A 23,595-nucleotide genomic window follows, 5' to 3' on the forward strand; every position below is an offset into this window, starting at 1 on the left:
TGGTTCTTGAGACGAAGAGTTTTAAAGATTTTCTCTATTTATTCCCATGTGAAACTTTGATACCCTATTGTGGCCCCAACCTTCCCCCAGGGGCCATGATTTGAACAAACTTGAATCCGCACTATGTCAGGAAGCTTTCATGTAAATCTCATCTCTTCTGGCCCAGTGGTTCTTGACCAGATTTTTAAAGATTTTCCCTATTTATTCCCATGTGAAACTTTGATCCCCTATTGTGGCCCCAACCTACCATGGGGGCCATGATTTGAACAAACTATTATGTCAGGAAGCTTTCATGTAAATCTCAGCTCTTTTGGTCCAGTGTTTCTTGAGAAGAAGATTTTTAAAGATTTTCTCTATTTATTCCCATGGCAAACTTTGATCCCCTATTGTGGCCCCAACCTACCCCCGGGGGTAATGATTTGAATAAACTTAAATCTGCACTATGTCAGGAAGCTTTCATGTAAATTTGAGCTCCTCTGGCTCAGTGGTTCTTGAGAAGATTTTTAAATGACCCCACCCTATTTTTGCATTTTTGTGATTATCTCCCCTTTGAAGGGGGCATGGCCCTTCATTTGAAGAAACTTGAAAGTCCTTCACCCAAGGATGCTTTTGGTTAAGTTTGGTTAAAATTGGCCCAGTGGTTCTGGAGAAGAAGTCGAAAATGTGAAAAGTTTACAGACGGATGGACGGACAACAGGCGATCAGAAAAGCTCACTTGAGCTTTCAGCTCAGGTGAGCTAAAAAACCATGATTATGATTTTCATAAACATTTTTTATTAAAAAAATTAGGGCATTTACATGAGTCTTCTTGGCAAGTTTTATTAGATATTCATATCATGAATGAAATCAAAGCAAAGTTTTGATTTTAAAGTAATTCCACCCTCCTGTTATGTCATCAGATTTTGCAAAATCAATGAATTATTTACATTTATGCGTGATAGGAACATGAATTTTGTTGGAGTCTTTCCCGATAGTTATTGTAAAAAATCTTGTTAAAAATAAAATATTTCAAAAGTCTAAATTATAGATGAATAATCAATGATACATTTTAAAATATTGAATCCAAGGGCAATAACTCTGTTTCTATTGATTTCTTTATCAAGTCTATTATGCGATAGATTTCCTTTATTTTTACAGACATTTTGTATATTTTTGTGAAGATACACTTTCATGAAATTGTTATGAATGCTACTATATCGTCATAACCAGTTTGTATGAAATTTTGATAACGCTGTTTAAGGAAAATTGCAATGTTCTGACGGTGATAGATGATTCTGTTTATATACGTCTCGTATCTTAAAAAGTGTGATGACATATGTATTTTATTTGATAATTTGTTAGTTTTAACTCTAATGAATGGAAATAAATACATTTTTCAAACTTGTATCAGATAAAACTACGAGTATGGAGTTACCTTAAAATCTTTTATTTGCAACAAAACACCTTTTTTATCATCACAGGAAAAAATCACAAAAAATTCAAATGAAATAATTTAAAACTTGTATTACTTTCGATGGTGAAATCATGCTTCATACAAGGTGTTTTAAAGAGCCATGTAAATTTTTTTTAGTGTAACGAGCCAACTTTATACAAAATTACTTGCACAATGTATATGTACAATAATACAAACATATAACAAAATAACTGCAAGATTGAGGCAAACCGATATTAATCAATGATCAGAATTTAGATAAACATTTTATAATCATCTCTAAACTTACCCACTCCACCCAGAGCCATGGGTTTCTTGGTCTTTGAAACAGTCAATGACACTGGCTTACTGAGAACAACACCCAGTTGAGGCTTAGTGGTCTCCCTACAAAAGATTTAGATCACTTTTTTACTTTGCTTTCAAATTAGACAACTCAAACAGTAAAACTTCCTGGGAAATCTACTGGTACATTCAAGTCCTTATTACCAAGGTTGCATATATTCTTATTGTGGCCCCACCCTACTCCCAGGGACCATGATTTGAACAAACTTGAATCTACACTATGTCAGGAAGCTTTCTTCTAAATTTGAACTTTTTTGGCACAGTGGTTCTTGAGAAGATTTTAAAGATTTTTCCTATATATTCGCATGTAAAACTTTGATCCCATATTGTGGCTCCACCTTACCATCAGGAGCCATGCTTTTAAGAAACTTGTATCTGCACTATGCCAGGAAGCTTTCATCTAAATTTGAACTTTTTTGGCACAGTGTTTCTTAAGAAGATTGACTAATTGTATATTTTTTAAGGTTCCACTCGAGAATTTTTCACTCATATGGAGACATCAACATTTCTGGTGAAGGCCGGGCTGCAAAATTTGGGCCTATGCTAGGCGCTTATGGCTTTAGAGCAGGGAGGGATCTTTATTGTGCCACACCTGCTGTGACACGGGGCCCTTGGTTTTTGCGGTCTCATCCGAAGGACCACCCCATTTAGTCGCCTCTTGCAACAAACAAGGGGTACTAAGGATCTACATGTATTCCAACCCGGATCCCCATGGGATGAGATTTTTAAAGATTTTCACTATATATTCCTATGTAAAACTTTAATCCCCTAATATGGCCCCACCCTACCCCTGGGGGCCATAGTTTAACAAACTAGAATCTGCACTATATCAGGAACCTTTCATGTAAATTTGAACTTTTCTGGCCCATTGGTTCTTGAGAAGATTTTTAAATGACCCAAACTTATTTTTGCATTTTCATGATTATCTCCCATTTGAAGGGGACATATGACCCTTTATTTGAACAAATTTGAATTCCCTTCACCTAAGGATGCTTTGTACCCATGCAGTTTAATTGAAATTGGCTAAGTGGTAATGGAAAAGATGAAAATGGAAAAGTTTGCAGACGGACAACAGACCAAGCTGACTTGAGCCTTCAGCTCAGGTGAGCTAAAAATATATAGATCCTGTGCTATTATTTTGAAAGTTCACTTTTCTCTCAATCTTGGAAATAGGATGAGTATTTACTCATAGCATATTTCATAATATAACTTTTTGAGCAGATGAATTTGTGGTCTGACTGACTGTATCTATACTTGAATACAAGATATAGTGTTTTACATTTTAAATTTGAGAAATCATGCCTGAACTGTACCACTAGGCTGCTATCTCACCTGGCAGGATTCAGAGCTGTGGACTGGTCTTGTATTGGTTTTAGAGCCCTGGATAAGAGAGATTGGAAGTGACGTCTCATTGGCTCACTAAAAGGAAGAGAAGACAACTGTGTCGCTATGACCAGCAAGATTTGGTGCTGAGTGAGTTAATAGCCAGAGCAATCTTCTCTTCCAATCAGTTTGCTTTATTCATATACATACATGCCAACTTTCCCAATTTAGGTGGGATTCTCCCGATTTTAAGCATGATTCAACTTCCCAATCAGGAAAGCAAAAACCCCAGAAATCCTGATTCCGTAAAAATATTTCCTGATTTACGACAACAACCCCGATTTCCAACCTGAAATTAAAATCCTGCGCCATATCTTTGTGGCTAGCCAATCAGAAATCGGAGAAAATAATTCAGCCATTGCTGTTTAACTGTGTCACATGGTATCAAGATGTGTGAATTGGTATAATTTACCTGGTCTACCTGTGTCAGGGTGTTTAATAGACAATCAGCAGCATGTTTTGATAGTATTTAATCAGGAAGATGGATTTCAAATTGGCAATATTCTTTGCACAAATGTGAACAACAATGATGATTAGTTACATTACCGAACAATTGGACATTCCCGATTTTCAAGATGGTTGACAGCATCCAAGATATACAATAGGTACAGCATTGTGCCATAAATATTTGGTGATCACGGTCAGAGAGTTGTTGCCCTTAGTATAGAAAACTGAACATTGTGATGTTAATACTTAATGAAATTTAACTTTGAGATGATCCCTGGAATTGGTAACAAGAATATTAGTACAAGAGGCCCATGGGCGACATCGCTCACCTGAGTCACCTTGGCCCTGCCATTGTTCAGCTGTTGTGATTTTAAAAAGATTTTCCCATGAAATTATCTTTAACACATATTGTGGCCCCAAACTAGCCTCAAAGGATCACAAAATAACTAAAAATGAATTCACATAACACAGAGATGCCTCAACACCAATATGACTAACATGATCTTGCTGTTCTGGATAAGACCAAGGCCCCAAGGTCATTGAACATGATATGATACGAAAAACCTATATACAGAATAAGAAAGCTCTATCTTAAATAGTTCAGGAGATATTAAATAGGCAAGATTTTCATTAAAAGTAGGTCATACTTCCAGGTCAATGTCAAAAGATCACACACCATTGCATCACATGAGAGGTCTTTTCGTAAAAAAATGTATACACAAATAAGGAAAGCCCTAGTTTAAATAGTTTAAGAGGTTTTAAAAAGATTTTCCCCATATATTAGCATATAACACTTTGATCCCCTATTGTGGCTACACCCTACCTCCGTGGACCATGAATTACACAAACTTGGATCTACTCAGGAAGCTTTCATGTAAATTTGAACTTTTCTGTCCCAGTAGTATTTGAGAAGAAGATTTTTAAAGGTTTTCCATATATACTCAAATGTACAAATTTAATCCCCTATTGTGGTCCCACTCAACCCCTAGAGGGCATTATTTGAAGAAAATTGAATCTGCACTATGTCAGGAAGCTTTCACATAAATTTCAACTTTTCTGGCCCAGTGGTTTTTGAAAAGAAGATTTTCCCTATATATTTGTATATAATTCAATTTTCCTTCCATTCACTGTTTTACCCCCAACTCTCACTATAGACCAATTTTTCATTCATATTCCGATGAATGTTTGATATCCAAACTTCACATGGGCACCACTAACTCAAACGCTATACTTCACATTTCATATGTTATTGAGTAATACATATACGTACAAAAACAAAACAGATGAATGAGTAGTGTATAAAATTTTCACTAGCCTTAGTAGTTTTTTAATTTTTTTGTCAAAAACTGAACAAATTTGACATTTTAACAAATTAATTATAATGATTATTTTATAATTTTATTTATTGAGTAAATTTGTTTAATCTATTTTCTTAAATCTTCTAATTAAAGGCAAATCTAATCTAGATAATGAAATTTATATCAAGAACGATAACTCCAAAAACAAACAAAGGTACACGGCACACTGCCTCAGAGCTACAAGCATACAGGCACTTAGCGATGCAGGGGTAGAACTCCATCATATCATGTTCATGAGCGGGCATAGAAACGAAGTATCTATCCGTAGTTATACCAAAAAATCACAATCAGCAAAACATTGTCCAACTTGGCGTCAGCGAGCGATGGCGGTGCAGGGCCCAGCTGTGTTCCGGACGACCAGAGCACATACCTGCTTCAGCAATCAATGTTCAAAGAACAAAATTATCATCCAAATCATTTATCAACAATTCTGTTTTTCACAATTGTTCGATCAATGTTAATGTACATCCGGAGCTAGAGTAATCAACGTGTTGAAATCAACAAGTCCTAAATAAAATCACTCCGCGTGTTAATTACATGTACTTGTTTGTTTCTTGTTGATTCTTGTTATTTACAATAAATTTAGCTTAAATATACATTATTTGTGTTTAAAATTGAATTATAAGCATTGACAGTATATTTTTTTTTGCTCATCGAGAAATGAATCTAAAAATCGCATCACAAACTTTTTTATGAAAGCCTTTGGCTTTCATAAAGTTTGCGATGCGGTCTTTAGATTCATTTCTTGATGAACAAAAAAAATTATACAGTCAATCCTATAGTAAAACTTTGATCCCCTATTGTGGCCCCATTCACAGGCAATTATCGCTTGGGTTCAAATTTACTACTAAAGAGTAAAGGCATAGAACTCTAAATATAGGGTACCCAAGTTAGCTGATGTAAAAACAATAACCAAAATGGTGTAAAATTCTACTCTGTATTCTAACATATTCATACATAATCAATCTACATCTTTGAGCATAATTGCAACAAGCCATTACATAAAATGTGTAGCATTATGTCATTTCTAAGGCGAATTCCTTACCCTAATTCCATAATAGCCACTGCTCCAAGTGATTAAAAATCGTAAAACCATCTGCACTTGCACTAATCATAGCCATTTTGACCATGCAGTGCCACTAACTACCCAAATTAACATCATTATTATAAATCCTCAAATACCTGTGTTAATGTGGTTTAGATAAAAATAGACATAATAAGACATTTGTATATTTATAAATACTTGTTATTAGCATAATTTATGTACCATAATGAATCAATATTGATAAAAATTAGTATTTGAGTCTCTAAATCGTTATGGGTCCTTTCATCCTTTAGGGTAATTAGTTGTACCAGTCAAAATGGCTGTGATAAGTAAAAGCACAGATGGTTTTACAATTTTCAGTCAATTGGAGCTATATTACGGACTTATGAATTGGGGTAAGAAATTCATTTTAGAAATGGGCCCAGCTAAATGTCGACCAAAAAATAATAAGCATTTTCCCAAATTCATTTCTGCATATCTTGGGAAGTATACGGAATTTCGGGATGAAGTTCCATAGTCATGTAGATTGATCATGTATGAATATATTAGTATACAAAGTAGAATTTCATTTCATTTGGTTTATTGTTTTTACATAGGCTAACTTGGGTACCTTATATTTAGAGTTCTACGCATTTATTCTTTAATAGTTTTGACCCCAAGCGATACAATTGCCTGTGGCCCCATCCTACACACGGGAAATATGATTTGAAGAAAACTGAATCTTCACTATGTCAGGAAGCTTTGATATAAATTTGAACTTTTTTGGACCAGTGGCTTTTGAGAAGAGTTTTCCCTATATATTCATATGACATTGTAAAACTTTGATCCCCTATTGTGGCCCCACCCGACCCCTGGCGACCACGATTTGAACAAACTTGAATCTGCACTATGTCGAGAAGCTTTCATGTAAATTTGAACTTTTCTTGCCCAATGGTTCTTGAAGGCTGTCCAGCACTCTCTGACAAAACATAAGGGCTAATTTTAGGGCTAAAATTACAAATATTTAAGGGTGACAGACCTAATTTGTTTCTACAATAGAGATTTTATTCAAATTTTGATATAAGGTAAAACATGCATTAAAGAGTTAAAATCAATGGAAAAAAGAAATGAAAATCGTATTTGATTTTCAGCGGGGGGCATTTCAAAAGTTGGCCATGAAGTAGTCGTAATTGCAAAGGAAATATCAGGAAATTTCCAATGTGCAATATAAAAGTTAAAATTAAAAAAATTCTACAATAGAGTTTTAATCCAAATTACAGAATGATTTTAAAAAGACAATAAGCTTACTAATTGTAAGAAAAAAAGTATGGGTCATCAGCAATTCTTTTAAGGGGAGCATGTCAAAGGACGATTTTTGGCCAGTTTTGAAGGAAAATGTCATTAAATAAGAAATGGATAGGTTTTCTACTTGTAGTTTCATACTTTTTCTTTATACTAAATAATCATATGGATTAAGAAAAAGTTCACCAATCATATGTAAACACTGAGTCATTGCATAATATTCCAGGGGTGCATATAATGTGCACATTTTGTTTTCATTTTCATAATCTTTAACCTTTCTAAATAAATTTAAAAAGTTCAAATGTTTGAATAAAAGCATACATATTTTATATTGATAAGAGACCAAGTACATGACTTATCGTACAGTTTCAAGATAGGATCTAACATGTACTTCAATTGTCATCAATATTTATAAGATATTTTTCTGCTGAACACTCTCAGAAACAAAATGGACTTTTATTCCCTGAAACATTTTTATAAGTTTATTAAGCTTAACAAGAGGTACTGTGAGCAATGCTCACTAAGAATACCCCCCCCCCCCCCCCCCCCCCCGTTTACCCCAATCTCCCAAAGGGTGTTGTTAATACATGTAGGTATAAATTATCTCTTTCCTGAGTGTAAAAATATGGTATGCCTTTGTAGAAGAAAATGGAAGATATAGTCCGAACACAAATCCATGGCATAAACCTATATTTTTGACCTTGAGATCAAAGGTCAAGGTCATAAAGAGGTTATGAATGTACATGACACATAGTCTCATGGTGATACACCCATGTCTTATGGTATGACTATGTCAAAACCCTACAATAAATTTTGACCTTGAGGTCAAAGTTCAAGGTCATATAGAGGTCATGAAGGTACCCGACACATCGTCTCATGGTGATACACTCATGTGTCAAATATGGTATGCCTATGTCAAAGAACAAAGAAGTCATGGCCCTAACACGAATTCATTGTAAAAACCTTTAATTTTGACCTTGAGGTCAAGGTCATATGGAGGTCATGAAGGTATCCTACACATCGTCTCATGGTGATACACTCATGTGTCAAATATGGTACGCCTATGTCAAAGAACAAAGAAGTTATGGCCCGGACACAAATCCATTGTAAAAAAACCTTTAATTTTGACCTTAAGGTCAATGGTCAAGGTCATATAGAGGTCATGAAGGTACATGACACATCGTCTCATGGTGATCCACCTGTGTGCCAAATATGGTATGCCTATTCAAAGAACACAGAAGTTATAGCCCGGACACGAATCCATTGTAAAAAACCTTTAATTTTGACCTTAAGGTCAATGGTCAAGGTCATATAGAGGTCATGAAGGTACTTGACACATCGTCTCATGGTGATCCACTTGTGTGCCAAATATAGTATGCCTAAGTCAAAGAACAAAGAAGTTATGGCCCGGACACGAATCTGGAGACAGACAGACGGACGGACGGACGGACGGACAGACAGTGATTCCTATATACCCCCCTGAACTTCGTTCGGGGGGTATAATAAGAGTAGTATAAATTTATTTTAATAAAGAAATTCTGACATTTCTTGTACTTGTATTGAATGTAAATGCATACATGTTTATGTAATACGTGGTTACTGTGACATGTTGATTGGCAATTGAGTAACTAAAGCATTATTCTACCTGAATGTATTTTTCTTTATATCAAAAGATGACGATAAGCCGACTATTTTCGCCAAAATATATGTATCTCTGCCGTGTGATCGGTTCTGTGCTAAGATCTGCACTAGGGTGATAGTCTTCACTCTAATCAACGGCAGCATCGATTTTCAGCGTAATTCGGCATTGTGACGTCAAATACAAAGCCCAGCGACGTATTCAACGTCACAACTATAGCCGCTGTTCCCAACATATGACGGGACAATTTGCTTTGTTGTCGGAAGAGGAATTATTCAGCTTTGGTATAATAATAAAATATCTATCCAATGGGTTAGGGGCGATAGCGTGTTTATTGTCAGCCGAGAGAAAAACTACAGTGTACCCCGGCTCTGCCTCTGTTCTTCGGTTGTTGTTGGTTGATACGGTTTTAGTCATTTTTTCTGTGTCGTTTTAATGGATGGTCGAAAAATTTCAAAATATAATTCTACTCTTTTCCGCAGTTGGTTGTAAATAGAAATTATCGTCGGTTTTTGAGTAATACGCTTCTGGTGCATGCCGTAAATCGTTAATTGTTTATAGAGTAATACAGTAATTACTATTAATAAGAATATTCATGATATAAACTATATTCAGAAGTAAAATTTTAATAACAAAAGAGTCTATGTTTTTTTTTTACTTCGTTGTGCATACCTATGACAGTTTGATTCATGGCATATGCGCGGGAGGTTGTCAAAACACGGACAATTACGGAATCCCAGAAATTACACATAAAACACGGAAGAATCACGGACAGATTTTTTAAAGTCACGGATTCACAGATACAAAAGTTATGGAAATTCTATAAATCGACTTTATTGAAGAATTCATATAAAATATGGATTAAAACAAGATGTATTACTTGTATAATGAAAGAAATATACAGTCTCAAGTTCAGTTCGTAAATTTCGCATGTTCATAATGTGATGAAACAATTGCAGCGACGTCACAATGCACGGAGACGATAAATAGCGATGTGAGCGGCTTTCTGCGCAGAAGTGCAAAATTTCGAATTAGGTCTGTCATCCTTAAAGCTAAAATTAGGGCAGTTTAAGACATATAAATGGTCTTACTTTCACAATTTTGACAATAAAGAAACTCCGTGCAGGAAGGGTGTCTTCCAGCTATAATTATTGGCTATAAACCTTAATAGTCACATCTTTGTCACAAAGTCACAAGTAATAAACAGCTTGACAGTCATGGATTCACTAGTCAAAGAACAAGGTACGATTGTATACATAAAAAGGCCCAAAATTTTCTCTCTATAAATTGTGTCTGGAAGTAACCTTAATCAGCGTTTTAAGAAAGTAAAATATATGCCAGGTATACTATGTCAACAAAATCAGAATGATATTCCTAATGGATAGCATTATGACATCATGAATAAGACATTTCCCACCTTTTTCTCAAAATAAGCCTAAAAACGGTCAATTGTCATACAGATTATTTATTGTTCAGGAAAAGAGGTGCGCATTTGTCGAGCAAAATGAAAATGATATATATTGTGTATTAAATAATTTTAAGATGAAAAACATGCTTGAATATGAATTTGCTCGACGCATGCGCTGTATGTTTTCTGAAAGGAAAACCACCTGAATTAGTGGATATTTTCATTGAAAATGGCATATTTGCATATTTATGCCAACTTCAAGCTCTCGTCATATGACACAAATCATTTTCCTGATCAAACTGAGCGAATTTTGGGTTTGTTAATCTATTCCTTATTTGAATGCCAGGGTTTGAGCTCCAAGTGAAATCATCAATATTTTGGGCCAGATGACTTTAGAAACTGTACCTACTTCTTTAGATTGAATGCATTTTCAAAATTGCTAGAATAGAAATATTTTTAAAAAATACGAACTGACAGGGAATTTTTTTTATTTTAGGATTTCCCCTTCAATTTAACTTTTTTAAAGGAATTTTAGCAAAACTAAAAAATTTGGATTTTTAAGGAATTTTAGGGCTGCTGGATAGCCTGTTCTTGAGAAGATATTTAAATGACCCACCCTATTTTTGCATTTTTGTGATTATCTCCCCTTTGAAGGGGGCATGGCCCTTGATTTGAACAAACTTGAATCACCTACACACATGGCTGATGTGCACCAAGTTTGATTGAAATTGGCCCAGTGATTCTGGAGAAGATGAAAATGTAAAAAAGTTTACAGACAGACATATGACATACAACAGGTGATCAGAATAGCTCACTTGAGATTTCAACTCAGGTGAGCAAATAGCTGATGATGGATGCTCCTTGAACTACATCTAACCAATGACTTACTTCATATGATGAATGACACAATGATCAATAACTGTTGAAAAGAAGTTTTTTTTATATATGTATAATGTATATGTTCCGAGTGACCTTGACTTTTACAAAATGACCTTGGTCCAAAAGTCCCCTGTTCCAAGGAATATTTGTGGTAAGATATGATAAATATCTGAAGAAAGGTTTATAAGTGAGTCTTAGAAAACTTTTTTTTGAAGAGGAAATGTAGTAAGTCGAAAGGTAATCATTTATAAAGGTCGGAACTTGATCTAATGTGGGAATTAAAAGGAAGATCTAAGGTTACTTTATGCATAAAACAGAAGTGCTAACAGGTTGTATTGATTTTATATTTGTTTCAATTGTTAATTAAAGATCAAATATTGATGTCACACCCCTAACATACTTGGAAACACAGGTAAACGCAAAAGAATATTTATCTGAAATTGGCAACGGATTTGGGAGAAAACCATACTGACTTATAAGCGGGTCAATTGCAAATTCCTCCAAAATAATATGAAAAAATACAACTGACTTATAAGTGAACCGACTTATCGGTGAGTATATACGGTACATAATACATGTAACATTAACATAATATGACTATTTTGGACCTGTCCTAGAGTCAAAACTTGCGAAATTCACAATATTGGTACACCCCTTTCTGCGTTTCCTAAATATGCATATAGTTTATATACTGTATCAGCAAACTTAAAGAAGTCTTTCAAATGATAAAGGCATTAATCACTGTAATAATTTTGGCCCCACCCTGGAACCAAACCCTTACCCCTTAGGATCATGAAATTCAGAATTTTGGTAAAGGATTACCTACTCTTATTTAGTTTCAATTGAGTATAAATAGCATTAAATATATTATTTAATTGTTTTACACATATACACTAGATATACCAAGTTTGGTCCCACCTTGGAGTCCGAACTTCTACCCTGGGGATCATGAAATTTACAATTTTGGTAGAGGTCTTCCTAATTTACTCTACTATCACTATGCATTTAGTTTTTCTTACAGATGTGTGGTTGAAAGAAGATTTTTGAAAAATAGTCAATTTTTGGCAGTTTTGGTCCCATCCCTAAAGCCCCAGGGGTGCAAGAGTCCTGTTGTCACATGGGGATTTTTAAAAGATGGCATGTATGCATATATTGTGAAATGTGGAAAAGTCACATATATTGTGAACTGTGGAAAAGTCACAAATATTGTGAAATGTGGGAAAGCCACATATATTGTGAAATGTGGAAACGTCACATATATCAGATAGATTTGAATGTGTGGATGTATCATTACATAGAATTATTGTAATTGTGCTTGAATATAAAAAGTAAAACCAAAAGTGCTAGTGAATGAAGTCGGTTATTATATAAAGAGCTAGGTAAGTTTGTTATCATAACTAAGCCCTGTAAAATACTTCAAAAATGAAGGACAATTATCAATACAAATCATTGATATATATATATGAAGTTGATGATCCCTAGTATGTATATATACAAACATATCGGCGGATCTAGGTCTCTTGTAATGTTGAGTATTATTCAAACCTATCCGGAATCTGGAAAATGGACGATTTTCTTCACTTTTTCTACCTTTTAGGAGAAAATTCCATGTGGCCACATGCATCGGCCACAAAAAGCAGTAAACGAGAGATAGATTATTTTCAAAAGAAGTAATTGTGCATGTTTCGTTCTGGCCGTTGGCTGTGGCCAATTTCTTTTTTTTTTTTAATTTTTATATCTAATCAGGTGTCTGATTTTGACGTTTATGCACAGGCGGATCGCCATGTAGCGCATAGCAATGAATTGTACATACAGTGATATAAGAAAATTAATCACAATTTAATGTACTTGTTATTGTTTTAGCGACCACAATGATATAATGTATTAATAATTACAATCTAAAAAATAGCAGTTTATGAATATGTAGCGGTCAGCCGGGTTTGATCGTCGGTGGCCAGTTAGCTCAGTTGGTAGAGCACCTGACTAGAGAAAATTCAGGGGGCCCGGGTTCAAATCCCGGTCTGGTCCGTTGCATTTTCTCCCTTCCTGTTACAAACAAATCCAGTTCGGGTCATTGAAATGCAAACAGCAACCGGATCGAATAAAATGCAGTATTAGGCCGGCTATGATGCACAGTTGTACACCAAATCTTGTCTTGATTTCTATAAATGTGTACAAATGAAATGTTCCTGTCACTTATAAAATCATAAATATGCAATAATAATGCCAATATAAAGGTAAATTGGTTAATCCAACAGTTTAATACACATCATCTAAAAATAGTATTGAACCTTGTTTACATTGACAACGTACAGTACGGACCAAAGATCTTTGTATGAATAGATTTCAATGAGCTGTTCCAAGCAAAACAGTTTTAAAACGTCATAGTGAAAAATGTGACGTCATTTTTGCATACTTTTAAAGAAAGACGTCATGAGTACCAATCACAAGTAACTGTCATAGGCCTATTTGATAGAATGTTCAAGTCTTCTCTTGGGTTCATGAATTACTGTTTTAGCAACGTTTAGGTCTGTATAATTAGGCATGATTACTGGAAATTACCGTTAGAATCAAGAGTTATAAATCTACTTGAAATATTATAAATATATACTTGATGAGTACATAGATCTATACAGGCACATAATTCCAATATCATTTATTACAATTGTTTTGATTGGACAAAAATAAAACTGAACAAGAGTTTACACATCAATAAATCCGAAAACGTGATGTATTCATACACGCCTGAAAACAAATAACATAGTGCAGGGAAACTATTCAAATTTTTGCAATTGTTAATAAAGTGAACGAATTGGAATTATAAGAATCAAACATTCTTTTTGAAGAATTTATCAATGTGTAAACTCCGGACATTTTACTCACAAACTTAACATAAAAGTGCTTCGCACTTTTATTCAGTTTGTGAGTAAAATGTCCAGAGTTTACACATCGATAAATTCTTCAAAAAGAATGTTTAATCCTATAGTAACATCGTAATTTTTTTCCAAACAATTATAAAATTCTATAAAATAAAAAAAAAATAAAAAAAGGGGGGGGGGATATATTATTTTAAATTCATTGATCATACTCCCAATATGGTTGGTAAAATGTGCTAATATCATGAATAAGCGGTGAGCTGAGAATCAATAATCCAAGTATTTCATTTTCAAAATATGAAATATGACAGAGAGAAAGATTTCAAGTATCCATCATGAGGATGGGAAAGAAAGACAGACAGATTCAGAGACACATAAACAGAGAGAAACTTTATAGAAATCGAAAGTGATAATTTCATTTTAGGATGCCAGGTTTTGGTCTTAGATATTTGGGACAATATCAAAAAAGCTCTACGTCTGATAAAAATCTTAATTCAAATAATTATTTTAGGGGAAGGGGGGGGGGGGTTAAAAAAACTCCCGTAAGTTTCAGTCATTGAACATCAATTTTATCATAATGCATGAATAATATTGCAGCACAGCGAACAAGACTGAAGTGACCCATATGTTTAGAAATAACATTTATTACAATTTAATGAACATTTAAAGTGACATTTAAAAACTACATTTGTTAATAAACATTAGAAAATGTATATATTGTTATTCAACTCTATTGTTTTATTGCATGATAATCGATTTGGGTGAACATTCATCATATTAAGTTTTAAGGGGGAGGGGGTCTTGATGAAAACTATGTGAATTAAATGTTTTGGGTGGGTTTTTTTTATCAAACATTAAACGTTTGATCTTGCCCTTAATGTTTTTTTTTCAATTGTTGATGTGCCGATACTCATTATTGTTGAGTATACCCAAATATTTCATCATTACCGATATTTATAAAACGTCCAACATTTCATAAATAGTGTGTGATTTTTTTTCCTAATCAAAATTATTGTCGTAATGCTAGTGAATTATCCATGATATTTACTAAATAATATGGAAATATGACTACCATAAATCATAGAAGTATAGGTCTATAAGAAGGGTAGGTCTGCGCAAATGCTTTCATTATAATCAAATGAAAATTTGAGCATCTTTCTATCATCGTAAAATGAAGTTAGATGAATGAACAGTTTACTTCAAAGCTATGGCATGAAAAACTTTGGCTTGCTTTGTGATTTGATGATTATCTTCAGTGAAACAATATCATTTTCATATTCTTATTCATTCATCTAATTCTGGGTCTTGTCGGGCATACTAAGCTAAATCTAAAGAGAAAAAGAAAAACGAGAGCAGTAGAGGAAGAAAAAAAAAGAACATCCCCAGTTAAATAGACGTTATACATCTTATAATTGCACTGTTCATCATTTCATATTTTAAAAATTGAACCCTAATGTTGATTAAAAATTGACCCGTTGTTGGTAAATAAAAAAAAAATCAAGAAAAAATCACTTTATATTAATTCGGCCTCCTATATAGGAAAAATGATCATCAAAAATCAGTTTGCTAAATTGATGCCAAATATGGCAGTCAGAAATGTTCTATGCTACCTGTCCCAACACCCTGCACGGAATTTTGTAAAAAAAAAAAAAAAAAAAAAAAAAAAAAAAAAAAAAAAAAAATCTATCCGCAAACGTAACCAAATCAGCGTGTTTTTCACATGTGTGTAAACAGCCTGAGTGCACTCCAAGAAGTAGCATCAGTTACCAACATCAAATAGTTCCTTCAAGTAAACTACAATTACCCAGAATTTCCTAATCGGGATGCAAAAATTGAGAGAAAAGAATAAAAAGAAATCAATCTAATTAAAATTAGATCTTCCATCCGCTCCCCGGTTTTTGATACGTCGCGTCCATCCAGTCACTTTCCATATAATGTATTTTTCACATGGGTAAAAGCTGGTATGACAAAATTTGTAAATATCGATCAAATATGGGTCGTGCACGGGTCGTGCAACGTACACCAAGCGCAAAATATATTTTAAAAAGAATTCATTAAAAATTGAAAAAAAACCCAAACAACTGTTGACTATATATATATGCATAGGTAATAGCTCACATTGATTCTCTTTGTGCCAAAATTCGCACATTTTTGGAAATAATTGGTAATGATAGGTTACAAAAACATGGTCTAGCCTAGTTCTTAATTCCACGGTTAAAACTAAACACACTTATCTTTTATTTTGTAGATTTCTTTCTATTCCGTTTAGGGTCGGATAGTTTGAAGTAGTTCTTTTTTGCCTTCCAAAACATTCATAAACGTCGACGTCATGTGCGTTTTTTTGTTAGAAACAATGCTATAGTTAACTAACGCTTACAAGAAAACGACAAGAGACATAGGGAAAAATTAATATGTTCTGACAATGGCATATTGTGGACATTTTATATGTTTAATTTGATCAAAGGAGAAGGTACGCTTAGCATATGAATTTGGCCTAGTAAAATCAAGAAAAATAAAGTAGAAGATGACATACTTTTACCTATCGAAGTCATTTGTGGGCAACACCCTCTCTTCAAATATAGAAACAAAATGGCACCAAAACAGGGGATGCTTGCTCCTCCTGGGCACCTGGTCCCACCTCTGGTGTGTCCAGGGGTCCGTGTTTGCCCAACTATCTATTTTGTATTGCTTGTGGAAGTTATGAGATCGATCACTGTTCGTTATCTTCACCTTGTATAGTAGAATAATACGCTACCGAATTTACATGGATCGCTATTTATTAGCCAAAACTTCAAAATTTTACTTACATTTGTCAATATTATGATATGAGCACATTCAAGGCATGGATGATACTTGCGTGTGATAAACGAAATACTTCGATTAATAATAAAAAGGGTCTTTCATCAATCGCCTTCCCTGTGCTCATGGTGAAATTATAAAATCTGTCATTTCCGGAAAAAATTACGCACCACACACATTTGATACTAAGATTACATATATGCGCGACAAATCATAAATTAAGGCGTGTGTTGCCTTTTTGTGTAGTACAGATATGATATAAAGAAATATAATAACATTTCTATTAATTTATGTGATCATTATACATGTAATTCGGATTTTCAATTTCATTCGGTGTTTTTATCTAAAACGATAGTGATATAGTCGACTGTAATATTATCGCTTGTTACATGAACTACACTCATTTGAAATTGTTGTAATACGACAAGGATAATAATTCTCGACCAACAAAATTTATATTTATATCAATAGCATGTAAAAGGTCTTCTAGATAAGTAACTAAGTGGGTGAACAGTCTCAATGACATATACAGTGTTTAGGAATGGCAGTTCAATCGATTGCGGTCCTGGACAGGCTGGGATGAACCGGGTAAAGGTCTAAAAGGACTGAATTGGAACCAATAGAAATCGATCATATTTCAATAGATAATCTTAAAATTAAGTTTGATAAATTAATATGAACTGCATTGTTTTGGTGTATTCCCATATTAATGTTTACATGCTCCACGTGAACGTTTACATGTGGCCTTTACGTTACAGAAGGTGATATATACTGGGAAAAGGCATACAAATATTGTACTGTAATAAAATCAAGAAAAAACAATCTCTATATCTTTCATACTTATAGACATCTTAAAATTTATTTATTCAAAATTGTAATATAGCATACATGTACATGTATGCTACTAATATTCTACATAGGCCTAATAAAATTGATACTTTCTTAATAAGATTTAACAAATACGTATAAAATTAAAGATTGCTTTTCCATATTGTTTATATTTACATGTATAAATGCAATCATTATTTTGTATTCAAATCAATTTTATCTCATCTTATTAGTTTTACTAACAAGGGGCGTTATATTGTACCAAAACTAATAGAAACTATTATCAACAGTCGCATGATGGTAACTAAATCGCTGTAAAATTGTAAAATTATGACGTCACAAATCTGGCTAGTTTGTGATTTGAATCGCAGCCAAGTTGTTTTTACGTCACAATGCACTGTACTTTAGGTATTATTTACATTTTCGGCTGAGAGTGCTAAAGTCAGCCGAAATGTATTTTCCAAAAAAAAGTGTACACACTATATTCATTGCACACACTATTCATCCACATAGGATTAAAATAGAAACTGTCAAAACACGGACAGAAATCAATTTCATCTTAGCTCTTGATCAATAGAAAAGTCAATTGAAAAGAAAACCTAACACGTAGAAAAATAAATCAATTTCAGGAAAAACAACTATAATGATAACAACTTAGTAAAGTTTAGTCCAATTTCAAACTGATGTTATACAAGAGGATGACAGGTCTGGTTAACCCATCACATAGGAAATTAGAAATAATAATTCATAAATGATTAAGAGAAAAAAGGGTTTTAACCATCCCAAACCTTCATCTTAAAGCTTTTAAGGTAAGGGAGAAATATTTTTACATGTCATACCACTAGTATATATAGTGCTCGGATTTACGCGATTCTTTGCCGGAATTTCCCGACTTTAAGCCTACCTTTTATTTCGCTGAGCATGGCGAATTTCAGCGTTATCAACCATAACAAAACTATATTTTAGGCTCGAAAATCTTCTCTTTCAAAATATGTCCGTCAAAATTTTCTTATTACTTACTTTTCATTGTAGGAAGAAACGATTAAAACGGAAATGAGTTTTGTCGAATTTACCAGAACGTACTCTATTGTGTTTTAGAGATGAATATCGTTTCCATTCTTTTTAAAATTTCTTATTCAAAAAGCTATATATATATAGGCCTATATACACTGTAGTTAAAAAAAAAACCGTTTTAAATGTTCTAATATTTAAAATGATATACATTTATATTTTTGACTACAGAGACCATAAAAACTAATAAGCACCTTATCTATTTACACTGCGTTGATGAAAATTTTAACAATGATAAAATATATTAGTAATAATAATGCTTTATGAAGAGAAGGTAGCCCTATTAATACAAGGCAATATTCTTCCCCGGGGCCTTCTGAAGTACAAACAATATACATATATATATATATATATATATAATGTAAGCCTACACATAGCAATATGTACAACCAAAGATAAACATATAAAGATAGATTCCGTGATGATATGTATTACAAAATTGTATTTACGACCAGTATGGATGCCATATTCATAGTATAGTATAGGTACATATACATGTAATACACGAGGGGGGTAAAAGATGGTGGGTGGGGTTAACGAAAATGCATCCATATATTTTCAAATACATACACATGTATACAGAGCATGTATTTAAAAATAACGACAGCTAATTATAAATGTTTCCATATTTCTTCTAAAAACAGAGACAGTCTGATTAAAATCAAACCTCTCACTTCGCTCGATATACGGACAGTTGCTGCGTGGGAGCGAAGTGAGAGGTTTGATTTTAATCAGACTGAGTAAGAGACGGTGATAATTCTATATCTAATGGTACCTCATTAGATACATGTACGCCTGAGTATTGAAGAGCGTTTTTGAAACAAAATTGTTCGATGTTTTGGTAAACAAAGATTATAATTTAATTCGGGATGCATGGAATAGGAATCATGAGTTTGGGGGAAAAAATCTTGTAGATTTTCAGAGCTCATACCATTAAAAGTTTTTTACAATAGAATACACGTAATTACTTCACATTTAACCATCTTTAGTCTAACTTTTCAAACAAGGATTTCGATGGCTAGCCTATGGTCATGATTGATTTAAATACACATTATTTTTAGATAGTTTTTGATTATGATATTTCTATAATGTTATTGAAAAGAATTTTTGTATGTGTGTATCAACAAATTCTTAAAAATTATCCAAAGGATTTTAATTAACAAGGTATATTAAACTATTTTTTCTGTATAAGAATTGAGAAAACGTCATCAGACACGGATAGAAGATGCAACGTTAAATCTTGCACTCGCAAAACATGACAACTTTTCTACTTCATATCACAATTCAAATACACATTAATTGTAAATAGTGTTTGAATATGATATTTGTATGATGTTATTGAAAAGAATTTTGTGTGTGTGTGTTAATAACTTTTTAAAAATTATCCAAAGCAATTTAATTAACAAGGTATATTGAACAATTTTTTTTCTGAATAAGAATTGAGAAAACGTCATCAGACACAGGTTAAAGACGCAACGTTAAATCTTGCACTCGCAAAACATGCCAACTTTGCTACTTGATATCACAAAAAATATACATAATACATGGATATAATTACTATATATAGAAAGTACACACCCTATCTATATAGTATTAGGGCATAAAATTACCAACTTCTGAAAATAGGCCAAAATTGACCCTTAGTGTACCTTCTCCTTTGTAGACAGGGCCGATTTTGCTTCCTAACGTACCTAGCTCTTTGCAGAAATTGTTATCTTAAGCTTGTTTAAATGAAAATATGTTTGGTAGAAAGGAAATAAGTTAAATGAGAAGATAAGCTAAAAAAAAAATGTTCTGTTCTTTTGTAAGATTCCACTTTGATAAGGTTTCAGAGACCATGAGGTGTGAAGTGAGTTACCTGAAGTCAATAAAGTGGTTATTGGGTAGAACAGTGGATTGTCTTGACAGAGAGGTTTCAGTTGGAGCAGATTGGGGTCGCAAGTTCCCAGCGACCTCTGCTTCACTATGTCTAGATAAGGATTATAAACATTTTCATGATCTGGACTCAGTTGGAGAAAAGTTAAATCTACCATGGAAATTGACAGTTAACTCCCTTGCACATTTAACTGTCAATTAAATCTAACTAATTTCGACTGTGCCTCGGTTGACAATGGTTTTCTTCAATCCACATGATAAAGAAAATATTGGAATTAGGTAACACTGCTTTTTTAAAAATGCAAGAACACATTGTGACAACGACCAATATTTTGTTTAAACCAACCACTTTGATATGCACAATATTTCCCATATTTTGCAAAAATTTCAATAACCAGAGATTAAGAACAATTTGCATTATCTCACGTACATATCAACAAAGGTTTGCATGTACTCAAAATTCAAAGTGCAGTGCCGGTGATAACAAGGGTCTTCTCGCTATCATGAGCCAACTGAAAAACGCTTTAATGATAGTCAGATCTGTGGTCCTCCTAAATTTAAAACAAGTCAAGACAAAGCAACAATTTCCAGAATACTTTATTTTTTTTTATGGATTTTTTTTTTTATGCGTCGGGGTAAACTTATTAAATGTGGCAGGGCTTAATTGAGAACCAATCTTACTAAAAAAAAATTGCCTTAATTGTTGCAGTTATGTAGTTATAATTTATGAAAAAATATGTGTTTCTTGGTGTAATCATTTTTAATATTTAAAGGTTACAGCATTACTGAAAACATGGAAATTTACAAGTGGTTTTTTACTACACTCATGGTTTGCAAAGGAAATATGCGTAAGTGGACTTTCTTCTATATAAAAGCCTAACAAGACAAAGGATTGCATACAAAAATGTTTTAAATAATCTTAATCAAAGGTCACAATGACCTAACTTTAAAGTGCGACACACCATCTAACCAAGATGCATCAGCTGACATAGTTTAATGATTATAGGCTTCATAGTATTTACGTTATAACCCGGACAATAAAAAGTTAACAGACAAGACGAACAGATGGACGGACACAAATGTCATACCATAACACATCCTGTCTTAGACATGCATATCAAAATTATATTCTGACAAGGATACTTTGCTTTGCGTTTCCTCTCAATGACCTTTAGTGTTGCTGAGCTAATTCTAGGTTGAGAAGTGGAATCACTAGTCCTCACAGTGGTCTGAAAATAATTAAGATATATAATACATGTATAGATGAGTGAAAATTGCAAGTACACTTTTGTATTCCTGTTCAAATTCTTGTCATGTGATCTAGAAAAACAAGACTGGAATCAAATGAAATACACTATGCTAGTCTATCAAACATCATTTCAGAACAAGAGGTCCATGGGCCAAAACACTCACTTGAATCATCTTGGCTCTGTTGTTCAGCTGTTGTAATTTTAAAAGACTTCTTTTTTAATCTTTATTCCCATGAATAACTTTGACCCCATATTGTGGCCTCAACCTAGCCCCAAAAGGTCATGATATAACCATAAAACAAGAGACCCATGGGCAACATCGGTCACCTGAATCATCTTGGCCCTGCCATTGTTCAGCTGTTGCGATTTTAAAAAGTTTTTTTTTATCAATCTTTATTCCCATGAAAAATTTTGATCCCATATTGTGGCCCCAACCTAGCCCCAAAGGATCACAACATCACTGAAAATAAATTCACATAACACAGAAATGCACACCAACATGACTAACATGATCTTGCTGTTCTGGAAAAGACCATGCATGGTCACAAGATCATAATATGATACAAAAGATGAAAGATTTCACACCATTGCATCACATGAAAGGTCTTTTTGTAAAGAATGTATGCACAAAATATGAAAGCTCTAAAGATATTTTCACAGATTTTTCCTATATATCAGCATATAACTCTTTGATCCCCTAGGGCAAATAAAACTTCAAATTACTCGACCTTGATTACAGGTGGCCCACGATCCGTTTACGTCCAAGGCGTTTCTTACCTCCATTTTAAGAGAGCGTCGGAAGGACACGTTTAGATTAGAAAGTTATTGAATATTTAGTAACGATGGCAGATTACGGTTCTCACTGCGTTTAGAGACGAACTTAGAAAATGCAATGCAAGACTCTCTGGGCGGAAAGGAGATTAGCTCCCTGAGAGATTCAGTTGCAACTGAATTTTCTCTGTCATATCGATTAAATGACATTAAATACAACTGAATGTTGATAAATTTTCGAGTTATCCTCAAGCGAAATTTTTTAATTTGAATCAAATGAAACTTGGATATATTGTTGGATACCAGCAAAGCAAGGCCCCTATTGAATTTGGAGAACAAAGGTCAAGGTCACAGTGACCGAATATAGATTGAAAACTTCAGACAAATATGGTTTCTGGACAGTAACTCGAAAAGTTTAAAACTGAAATTAGTTCTTCACAATTATAAATATACCACGTCATTCCTGGCTTTACAATGTATCCCATGCAACTCGGCTCATGCACCCCTGGGTGCATATACTGATTTATATTTATATATATATATATATATATATATATATATATATATATATAGGGCTTTATAGGGATTTTAATGACTTATAGGGAAAATATTGGAACCTTCAAGTTTATATTAGGAAAATATAGAAATAAATAGGGACTTGACACCCTGAGATAACAAAGGTTCACAAGTGGGAAGTCACAATTTAATGCACTCAGATTTACTAAGTGTGCTAGCAGATCAGTGAGTAAGCTACCAATACCGACTGCATGCCCCACGGCATGTTACTTGGTCAAGCTTAATTAAATTAATTAAATGGCTTGCGTTTCCAGGATGTTTTTTTTTCTTGCGACACATACCTGACAGCTTTGGATGTGAGAATCAATTAAAATTGAAATAGCTAAGGTTAGGGA

General features: G+C 33.6%; 1 protein-coding gene across 5 annotated transcripts in view; it reads right to left on the reverse strand.

Annotated features, from left to right (window-relative positions):
• LOC125670995 (uncharacterized) overlaps positions 1-23,595 on the reverse strand; it is a 180,054-nt gene that overhangs the window by 12,117 nt on the left and 144,342 nt on the right. For all 5 annotated transcript variants that reach the window (XM_056162783.1, XM_056162780.1, XM_056162784.1 and 2 more), the window contains 4 exons: positions 21,807-21,892; positions 20,647-20,751; positions 3,107-3,193; positions 1,722-1,816 (listed from right to left, as the gene is read on the reverse strand). In XM_056162783.1, the coding sequence (XP_056018758.1) occupies positions 1,722-1,816; positions 3,107-3,193; positions 20,647-20,751; positions 21,807-21,892 (373 nt within the window). The remainder of the gene's footprint in view (positions 1-1,721; positions 1,817-3,106; positions 3,194-20,646; positions 20,752-21,806; positions 21,893-23,595) is intronic.

This window comes from Ostrea edulis, chromosome 4 (genome assembly GCF_947568905.1).
Source record: "Ostrea edulis chromosome 4, xbOstEdul1.1, whole genome shotgun sequence".
In the NCBI taxonomy this organism is placed as follows: domain Eukaryota; kingdom Metazoa; phylum Mollusca; class Bivalvia; order Ostreida; family Ostreidae; genus Ostrea; species Ostrea edulis.